Here is a 10,000-nt window from a genome sequence, read left to right on the forward strand (position 1 = left end):
TTCAATTTGTTTATTGACGATTTGGCCATTAGGGATATATAGTCTTACCAGCATAATTAAATGTGCTGATGACACCACCTTAATTGCTAGTCAAAGTATGTAAAAATGAAATAGATCTTTCTTAAAAGGTTGTCAATCAGTTTTTCAGTTGGACCCAAGATAATGCCATGGCATGTAATCCTAAAAGATGTAATGAACTAATACTTTGTAAGAAGGTTGCTCATTATGTAGACCCTGTGAACAATATAACGCAAGTTTCTTGTTTTAAAGTGTTAGGGGTTACAAAACAAAGTAATCATAGATTTAATGAGCATATTAAGGTTAAGCTGCAGGAGGCCAACAAGTGTCTTTATGTGATAAGATGTTTACGCAAAGAGGGATACCAACAACCAGATGTAGACTACGTTTTTAGATCAATTGTTTTACCTAAACTACTGTACGGTCTACTCGTATACGCCTCCTCAATACCTGAATTAACAACGGTCCAGAATTTTGTACAGCGCTGCTTTAAACGCAACTATATTTCGTACCAAATTGACAAATATAGCGTATTAAAAGAGGTTGATCGCTCACTTTTCGAGAAGATCTCCAGTATGACCAGTCATCCTCTGCACCCTTCCGTCCCCAAAATGAAAGAAAGCTCAGCGCCCTAGGGTTAATACCCAGCGTCTTAAAAATAGTTTTTTTTAACAGGCTTTTTTTCAAATATAGAGTGGCTGTTTAATGTAATGTCTATTTTATGCAATGTCGATAGCCTTGTAATTCTAATTAATTCTTTCTGCTATTTTTAATGTAAGTGTTCTTGTTTTAGCATCTATTTTTGCTTAAAAAACAATAAGACCTATTATTGTTATTATTACTAAGACCTATTACTACCAAAAGGAAATCCGAGTGTCCTGAGATGCGCAGAACGTATGCACAATACCAATAGTAGGCACAGTCCTTAAAACCTCTATAAATCCGCCACAAAGCGGTAGATTTGAAAAATTTTGAAATCTTTTTAGTCATTTTATTGATGTCATTCAGTCGACGGAAAATTAGATCATTGCACAAAGCACAACGTCTGAAAATTGAATAGTAGACATCTCCTCGTGTCGCTTCAAATTTTGCGGAAATTTGCAGAATTTTGATTACAAGGGTTTATACTTGTATGTAAATGAAATGTACAAATTTCGTTTGCAGTCATTGTAGCTTGAGTCTGATCGCCATACTTCAGGAAAAGAATCTCAATAAAAGTGCTTTTTGAGAAGTTCTTTCGCTACCACAACCGTCAGACCTTAGAGGATTTGTAAGGGTTCAAAGTCGGAAAAATTCCCATACAGTACATTCACTGTAATGTAACCCCCCCTCCCCCCCCCCCAACCAATAAGGTGTCCGAAACCGTGAAAGGTCAGTTACCAGTGCTTTTCGCAAAACATCAAATATTGTGTAGAAATGATGTGAATTAATGTGAGTAGGAACAAACAAATGGTTTCTTTCATTCATTCTTTCGTCCATTGGACATTATTTGTGACAAAACTAATGACAGATGGCTAAAGGTGGTAAAGTGAATTGAGGTCCTTTTAAGTTGAAAAGTGCAACATGTCCCTTTTACATGTATTATTTTGTCTGTTTTAGTGTATAAATGAATTATTACATTTGCATTTCTATTGTAGTGCCCCCCAAAGTTGATTACTTGACAAGTGATTATGATGAGTGTGAAAACGCCACTCTTATTTTGAGTTGTAATGCAACTGGTAAGCCAACTCCAAACATCACCTGGAGAAGAGTAGCAAGTGACGGTACAGTCATCGAGAAATTGCCAGCGATAAACAGAGTTTACATTCTAAACAACACCAACAGAAACTCAAGTGGACAATATCGCTGCACAGCTTCCAATGGAGCTGGAGTTGCCAACAAGACAGTCAACGTGACAGTCAGATGTGAGTACTTTGTAGAGATTCAGCGATCTCCCAAACACGTATATGCAGTAATACCAGTAACTTAACATACCAAAAATAGTTAATTAATTATATACATGCCTACCCTGAAACATACTTTCTGTATATTTCTGGAAGGTAGGTATGTTTTTGGTATCAATTTTAGCTAACAGTTCAGATGTCTAAATGGCAGGGTATTAAGTTAAGAAACCTTTCCGCGGTCAATGACGCCATCTTGGCTGGGGAACAAACACGGCAAAAATTGGAGTAAATGTATAAGATTTCGTTCGACTTGGAACCGCTGTAACGCGGCTACAAAGCAGCGGATTTCCACAGTGAAAATGTCTTTTAAAAGACCTTTAAAAGACTGAGATTCAGGGTCGGCCAGGACCCAGTTCCTCAAAAGCCGATTGACGCGAATCTAAGATTAAAACTTATCCTAGCAGTTTATTTCTCTACGCCCAAATGTTGTTCAGCGCAGAGTTTCGGGAGAACTTTCCATGAGAAGACGTCAATCTTGAAAAACAAAATAATCAAAAGAAACTTTCACCAAAAAGTTGGAAACGTGAAACAAAAGTTTACGCTAATCCTGGATTAAGTTAATCGGCTTTCGAGGAACCGGGCCCAGGAGTTTTGAGTATACGGTATACAGTAGCTTTCTAAATCGGGTATACGGTATATTTCAGCTTAAAGATGGGGATTCGGTATGTCACTTTTTAAAATTTCATGTATAAAGTAGATGTACGTTTCTCGAGATTTTGGTTACATATCCTGATAGAGTATGAAGTTAGACCGGTTCTTATTATTTAAAAATTAAGTTTACTTGAAAGTTTAATCCCAGTCGAAAAGACAATGATATTAGCGGAGCTCAGGGGCGCGAAGCACTCCAGCGGAGCACCATGGTTAAAAATTTTTGGGAAATCTATCCATTCACTACTTGCACAATCCCATAATACACCTCTATTACCCCCAAAACTTTTCCATAACCATTGTTTGCAATTTCTCATGGGACATGAAAATGTCCCAAGAGAAGTCGAAAACAATGCATATGCAGATTTTTGAGGGGTAAAAGGTGTATTATGGGATTTGTGCAAGAATTGAATGCGAGAAATTTTAGTTATGACGCCACGTACACGTACAGACTGTCGCGGTAGGGAGGCAGGAGACCCTCTGGGGAGGGGAGTGTTCGGGCAATTTTCCTTGGACAAGAAATCGAGTGGCAGAGTTGCATTTGGCAACTCCGTGTTTTCTTGGCGGCAAATCATATTACTGACGAGCAACGGGATAAAGAGCAGGAAAGAGTACGAGACAAGAGGCTACAAAATTTGAGAAATTTAAGCGAAGAAAGCCTCGAGAGAAGCCGAGGAAGGAGAAGAAGAGAAACTTTCAATGAAAATCACCGTAAAGCTGAGAGAAATAGGGCGAGAGACAAAACATTTATTTACAACGGTTTTCAATATGTGCCTCACTGCCTCACATATTTTGTAAAACTCACTAAAAAAAGAAGAAGGCCTGAAAACGTTTGCAATTCCGTGTTGACAGAGATTCTTACATATTTCAACCATCACACATACAGGCTTTTTGGGTGAAAGGGATGTCCAGTCGTGAGCTGCTTTGTTTGATTGTGAAATTGCAGTCGAGTGAGCGAATTTACTACGCCTTAGGTTGACTTTTAAATTAGTAAGATTTTTGCTGTTGTTCTAAATTGAGGAGAGAGGAATTAAAGATTGACAGTCAACGGAAAATTGTGTGAAATAGATTATTCTGCATGTAATTTCAGTTATATAGGAGAAAGGAGCATTTAGAACACATGAAAGTTAGACATTTCGAGGCAAATGAAAGGTATAGACTCTATATAGGAGAAAGGAACACATACCGTGCATTTTCAACTTTCGACACACCCATCCGAAAAATTGGTTTTTGCCCTGAGCGGGACTTGAACCCGCGCCTCCCTGTTTACTAGTCGAGCATGCTATGCCACTACACCATAAAGGATACCACGCTGGCAGCAGATTAATGAGGTGATTTAGCAGCGTGGGGATCCCTAGGGCCCAACTTTCCTTCACTTGAGTGTGTATTCAACCAATTTTTCGGATGGGTGTGTCGAAAGGTAAAAATGCACGGTATGTGCACCTTTCTCCTATATAGAGTCTATACCTTTCATTTGCCTCGAAATGTCTAACTTTCTTGTGTTCTAAATCCTTTCTGGGGTTTAGAGGCAAGGATACACACTCAAGTAAAGGAAAGTTGGGCACTAGGGATCCCCACGCTGCGAAGTCACCTCATTAATCTGCTGCGTTGCCAGCGTGGTAGCCTTGATGGTGTAGTGGCTTAGCATGCCCCACTAGTAATCAGGGAGGCGTGGGTTCGAGTCCTGTTCAGGGCAAAAACCAATTTTTCGGATGGGTGTGTCGAAAGGTAAAAATGCACGGTATGTGTTCATTTCTCCTATATAGATTCTATACCTTTCATTTGCCTTGAAATGTCTAACTTTCATGTAATTTCAGTTTTATTTGCTGATTAAAATTGTCACTTATTGTTGCCAAGGCTTGTTTGTTTACTGCTGTCAGCTCACAGGTGTTTGATATGTTTGGTCACTGTTAACTGTATATGGTAATAATGGCTATTAATTTTGTACTTAATGCAGAAGCATAATTATTTCCGTATACATTATATTGCTTTCTGGGGTTAGAAACGGGATCTCCGCTCCTAGGCTTGGCTAAATCTATATATTAATGAAAGAAGCCAGTGGAGACGTGAACATGACGTGGTTGATTTCATGGCTATGATGACCGCTGAACGTATGGTTCGTGGACATTGTAATTCTGCACATGCCGTGACGTCAGTTGACATCAGTGGCATAAGCAAATTGGCATGCGCATGCAGACCGATCTGTCCAATCATGACAACGCAGACAATGACCGCTCGAGCGATTTTTCTTTCTTGCTTTTTGTACCGGCTTGTGAACCAATCGCAACGGAAAAGATGGTCAACTTACGTGAGAATAAATGAAGGGAGCTCCTTCAGTTTTGTGTTCTTGACGACTACGGAGGGTTTCAAGACAAAGCGCGTGAGTGTGGCATCAATAAGCTTGGTTTTTTGATTGGTGTGAGGCATAAAAAGCCCGATCCACCACATTTCCCTTCCCTACAGACTTTTCACGGTCAGCTCGGAAGACGAATGGAAAAACTATCGAAATTTTATGTTGGGCAACAGCGCGAAAGAGTACGAACTTGTTTGGTAAGTTGTCCAGGTTTCTGTTTGAATAGTGTAATGTAAGCCAAATGACATGAAATAACACGAGAAACGTTAACACAGATTAATTTACAAAAGTTTAACTTAACAGAGGTTAAGAAACCAACAGAATTCCATTCACCCTCACCTATCATCCACAAAACCTTGCAGTCAAAAATGTAATTCTCAAAAACTTCAAAATTCTCCGCAATGATCCCGAAACTAAACACATCTTTTCTCTACCACCACTTATTTCATTCAAACGCGACAAAAACATAGGCAACTTTCTAGTTAGGAGCGCTTTCAAGTCAGACAATCAACCAGGAACTTTCAAATGTACACACACAAGATGCAAAACTTGTCCTTTTATTTCTAACAGAGTTAAGATGTAATTTTACAGAAAAGTAAATGAAAGGAGAAGCTTTCTTTCGACTTTTGTACATACTACAACCGGCAAATTTAACACGGTCTAATTAGCTCTTTCACGTAGTTACTAAAACAAGGAATGACCTAAAATGAGGAGCTACAGTATCTAAAACAGATGTCTCTAATCACCTAAATTGTTCTGCACCAATCAAAGCTGCGTTGCTGGGTGAATTCACAATCCTTACGCTGTCAACTCTGCACCAGTCAAACCTACATTGCTGGGCAAACTCAAAATTTTTGTGCCGTAAACTCTACGCAAATGACAACTGCGTTGTCAGGCGAACAGTTTTCTTTCGCGCCGTCATCTCCACGACGGGTGACAAGAAGGCTTACGTGACATGCTAATCCCGCTGTTTGCTAACGTTAAGGAACGTGATTGTTACAAATACCTTTCAACAGTAAAATTATCCCGGGGGGGTACTCAATGTATCCCTGGTTGGGGAGGTGCGGCGCGGCCCCTCATACCCTGACCCTGTTTAGGACAAATATCACTGATTTTCTTACCCATTTTAAGACAGAATTCCGATTTTTGATACCCTGTTTAAGACATTTAACCCAGTTTAAGACAAAAATTGATAAATCGATACCCTGATTAAGACAAAAAATGATAAATTCGATACCCTTTTCAAGACAAAAATCCCTGGCCGCACGTCCCCATTAAACCCTTAGAAGGGAAACCCCCCCCCTGGAAAATTATACCCTCTCCCCTAAAAAAAATTGTCTTCAATGAAAACATTGGTAGTGAGAAGCTTTTTCTTTATTAATTTCTTCCGGAAGAATCGACTACCGAAAGTTACGATTTTGTTATCGCACTTTTTAACTAGTCACCAGTTCCTCGCTCTAGTTTTTTAAAATTCTGTGTAACAGTTTTAACCGTCACTTCTGATGATGTATGCTGCAACATACGAAACGTCAAGTATAAAATGAAAATGTTTGTAACCGCTGTTTGTCTTCTTTTCCTGTTGAAATTGAAATGGCCCAAGGACAAAAGTATTTAAATGTCTCTCATGGGAAGAGGCGTTTTCTTTTCCTCCCCCCCCCCCCCCCCCCCTCCCCCACTCAAAGCAAATGCCTGTTAGTAAAACCGTGGAACCGAGTGTGTACCACAACTTACCACAAATGACCATTAACGTGAACGTTAATTGTTTGGAAACCACATCAATCAGTCAATCAATCAGTCAATCAATCAATCAAGTTTATTGTCATACGTGAGGCATGGTTGCCCAGTTGCCCGAGCCAAAGGGTCATGTTTAGAGCGTAAGACAAAACTATCTATGAGAAAAACTGTATGAAATATATCCAAAACAGAACAATAAATGTGGAAATAAAATCAGAATGAAATATAAAAATTACTTAAGATACTAGGACAGGGTAAGAATTACATCTACAATAGAAAACAAATAGCGAGGTCAGTGAAATGATTTGTACCATTTTTTCTGTTTTATTTAATTTAAGGGATTAGAGACGTCTATATTTATTTTACATAACCATTGTAGCCCATTTTAGGTCATTTTAGATATCGTTGTGGCTCACTCAGTGATCTTGGTGTTTCAAGCAATATGATTGGTTCGCTATCTCGGAGTAATTGAGCATTATTCACTCCCTACGAGTGAAGAATGCGTGATCCAAACAAAACAAATGCCTGGCGTAAACTCGCCAGCATTTATGAATCGGAAATATTGAGAATACAAGATGATGCTGTGCTACAGAATACAAAGAGAGCCACAACATTTGGCCTGAAAGTTTTCAAAGGTAAGAGAAGAGTTCATACTTTTGCCAACCAGTGTTTCACTTCGTTTTTCCAGATAATTATTCCCGAAAATTAAACAATCTTCACGCTAACTATTTGTTTCACTCAGAGTAATTCTATCTTTTAGGGCTGGTCGCCTAGCAAAACGAATTTGTTACTGTTTGTTACTGAAATCGAGGAATTAAAAAAACGTTTAAGAAAGTTCCACATGGCTGCAAGGATAGAAGATGGGTCATTTTACAACAAACCAACGCTCACCTCAATTAGAGCCGCCATTTCATGGGTCTTCCGCCATTTTGGTCCGGTATATGAAAGTCCACCCGGATCCTTTACCAACTGCACTTTCAAATCCATTTCAAATGAACCTCTAAAACTTTGATTGAACGGTGAAAATGAAATGCCATTCTAAAATGTCGAATTGCTTTATCATATTATCGAGTTTTTAATAATGATAGGTATACCATAAACATCTGAATAGCAACCCGAAAACATATTTAAAAAATCCGTGTGGGCTTGTCCTTCTGCTCATCGTTACGTGGTGTCAGAAGTGCAATGATTTCTCACGGATTAGCAAGCGAGAGATTGTGGTTGAATTTGTCTAAATGTATGCCTGAAAGTAGTGGCCAAGGCCGTCCTTCGAACAGCAATACGAGCTCAACAACGATGGTGAATTTTCAAATACCTTCTCCCGACATATTTTACCTGAACGGTGGCTCCACAGCCCTTATCCAACAAACTGGGGTCTCTGCTTGGAATAACTACACGTTGGCCACCAAGCTCGATAAAGAGGGGCTGTTACCTCGGATAGTGAACCTATTACCTCAGTTGATTCGTGTTCCTCTCCTTCGTCATCTGTTCCTGTTTTAAGTTCTTCTGTTGTTGCTCATCGTGATAAGATTGATTCATATCTTCTTTCTTCTCTAGGTGACTTCTCCCGTAATGACGTGATTCGCATGTCTCCTGCTCGTGTTACTGACTTTGCTTCTCATGTGACAGAGAAGCATGGTTTGTCCATGTGATTTTCATAAGTATATGGCTAATTTTGTTTGATAAGTTCAGCTTGAGTTTTATGTGCAACTACAAACTCGCGAGAAATCTATGAAGTGAGTTCCAGCTAAGATGTCAGAATGTGAGGGTTCGCCTGTAGGCAGACCTGTCTGAGTCTTGTGCTTTCTAAATGAAATTTATGTTTGATCTTTTTTCTAGATAGACCTTTTTCGAGTTTGTACTTTATTTTTTATGATGATTGTAAATAGGCCTTTTTTATCTCGTGAATAAGGGAGTTTGTGTTTTCACGAAGAAAAATAGCTGTCCATGGCTGCTAATTGACCAGGTGAAATTATTGTGGGCATGGGCGATGAATTAGTCACACTGGGTTGGTGTTTGTGTCACCTTACTTTTTTTATTGTATTTTGATAATAACTGAAAAACTGTCTGATAGACCTTTTCAAAAACAAATGTTGACGGTCTCGTTTTCCTATTTTGTTACTAATTCCCAGAATTTTAACCCTGGTCGTACGGCTAGGTTTTGAGGAAAAAGGCCTTTGAAATGTCTCGTTTCCAGTGCCCCCTCCAAGAACTCGGTCAGGAGCTCGGCTTAGGGTTTAGAAGAATTGTAAACTCTAAACCCTAACCCTAACCATTTGTATGTCATATCTTGCTTTAATTTGACACATCTCAAACTCTTGATCTTTTTCTTTGGAAAACTGCAGTAAGCCACCTTAAGCAGAGCGTCCTCGACAGTGACATGCGTTCTGTCGTTCTGCCTTCGAGCTAGAGCACATCAAACATGAAGAAGACCTCAGTTTGTCCCTTGCCCGTCTGAGATGGTTGTGCGAGGAGACAGCCGAGCTGCAGATTCCATCCAATGTCATCTATCAAGGCCGGAGGCTTTGGCTCAGGCAAGTGAATATGACAGCTGTATTGGAACAACATGGATGAGCTGACCACAGAAGATTGGTTTACAAGGATTGGTTTACAAGGGCCATCGTCTTGTAATACCTGTTAAAGAGCGCCTTAGAATTGTAAAGAGCCTGCACGAGCCACATATGGGGATGAAAGGGAAACTGCGTTGGGCCCACGATATTGTCTACTCGCCTGGGATCACAGCCTAGCTCAAAGATTACCTGTCGAAAGGTGGCATTTGTAACAGCTACCGACCAGAAGAATGCAAAGAGCCCGCGAGGCCACATGATGTCCCAAAGTTATCTTGGCAGAGAGTTGGAGTTGATTTATTTGCGCTGGAAAGGCACACCTTTTTGACAGCTGTAGATAAATATTCTGGCTATTTTGATGTGCAAGAACTAAATAGCACCACAAGTACTCGCGACAGATTTGAAGCACAGATTTGAAGCCTTGGTTTTCAAGGCATGGTATTCCTGTGACCGTTGTCAGCGACAATGAACCCTCATTCAACAGTGAGGATTTTAAGACCTTCAGCACGGAATGGGATTTCACCACATCTCATCAAGTCCTTTTCGCGCGCAAAGTAATGGTCGCGTTGAAAACGCCGCCGAGACCTTCACGTCATTGCTAAGAAAAGGCCCATCTGATAAGCGTGATCCTATGTGGGCATTGCTGGAATGGCGCAATACATCTTTTGAGGGAATCGATGCCTCACCTGTTCAGCTACTGTATAGAAGGCGAACACGCACTCGTCTCCCAGTAGCCA

At 40.0% G+C, this 10,000-nt stretch overlaps 2 protein-coding genes across 2 annotated transcripts in view; one reads left to right on the forward strand and one right to left on the reverse strand.

Moving 5' to 3' along the window:
• Positions 1-10,000, reverse strand: part of LOC138029770 (tyrosine-protein kinase receptor Tie-1-like) — a 556,173-nt gene that overhangs the window by 324,647 nt on the left and 221,526 nt on the right. The gene's annotated exons all lie outside the window — the stretch shown is intronic.
• The window catches only part of LOC138029420 (probable oxidoreductase PXDNL), a 41,321-nt gene that overhangs the window by 21,889 nt on the left and 9,432 nt on the right, over positions 1-10,000 (forward strand). Inside the window, exon 2 of the mRNA XM_068877165.1 lies at positions 1,656-1,922. Coding sequence (XP_068733266.1) covers positions 1,656-1,922 — 267 coding nt within the window. The remainder of the gene's footprint in view (positions 1-1,655; positions 1,923-10,000) is intronic.

This window comes from Montipora capricornis, chromosome 13 (assembly GCF_036669925.1).
Source record: "Montipora capricornis isolate CH-2021 chromosome 13, ASM3666992v2, whole genome shotgun sequence".
Classification (NCBI taxonomy): domain Eukaryota; kingdom Metazoa; phylum Cnidaria; class Anthozoa; order Scleractinia; family Acroporidae; genus Montipora; species Montipora capricornis.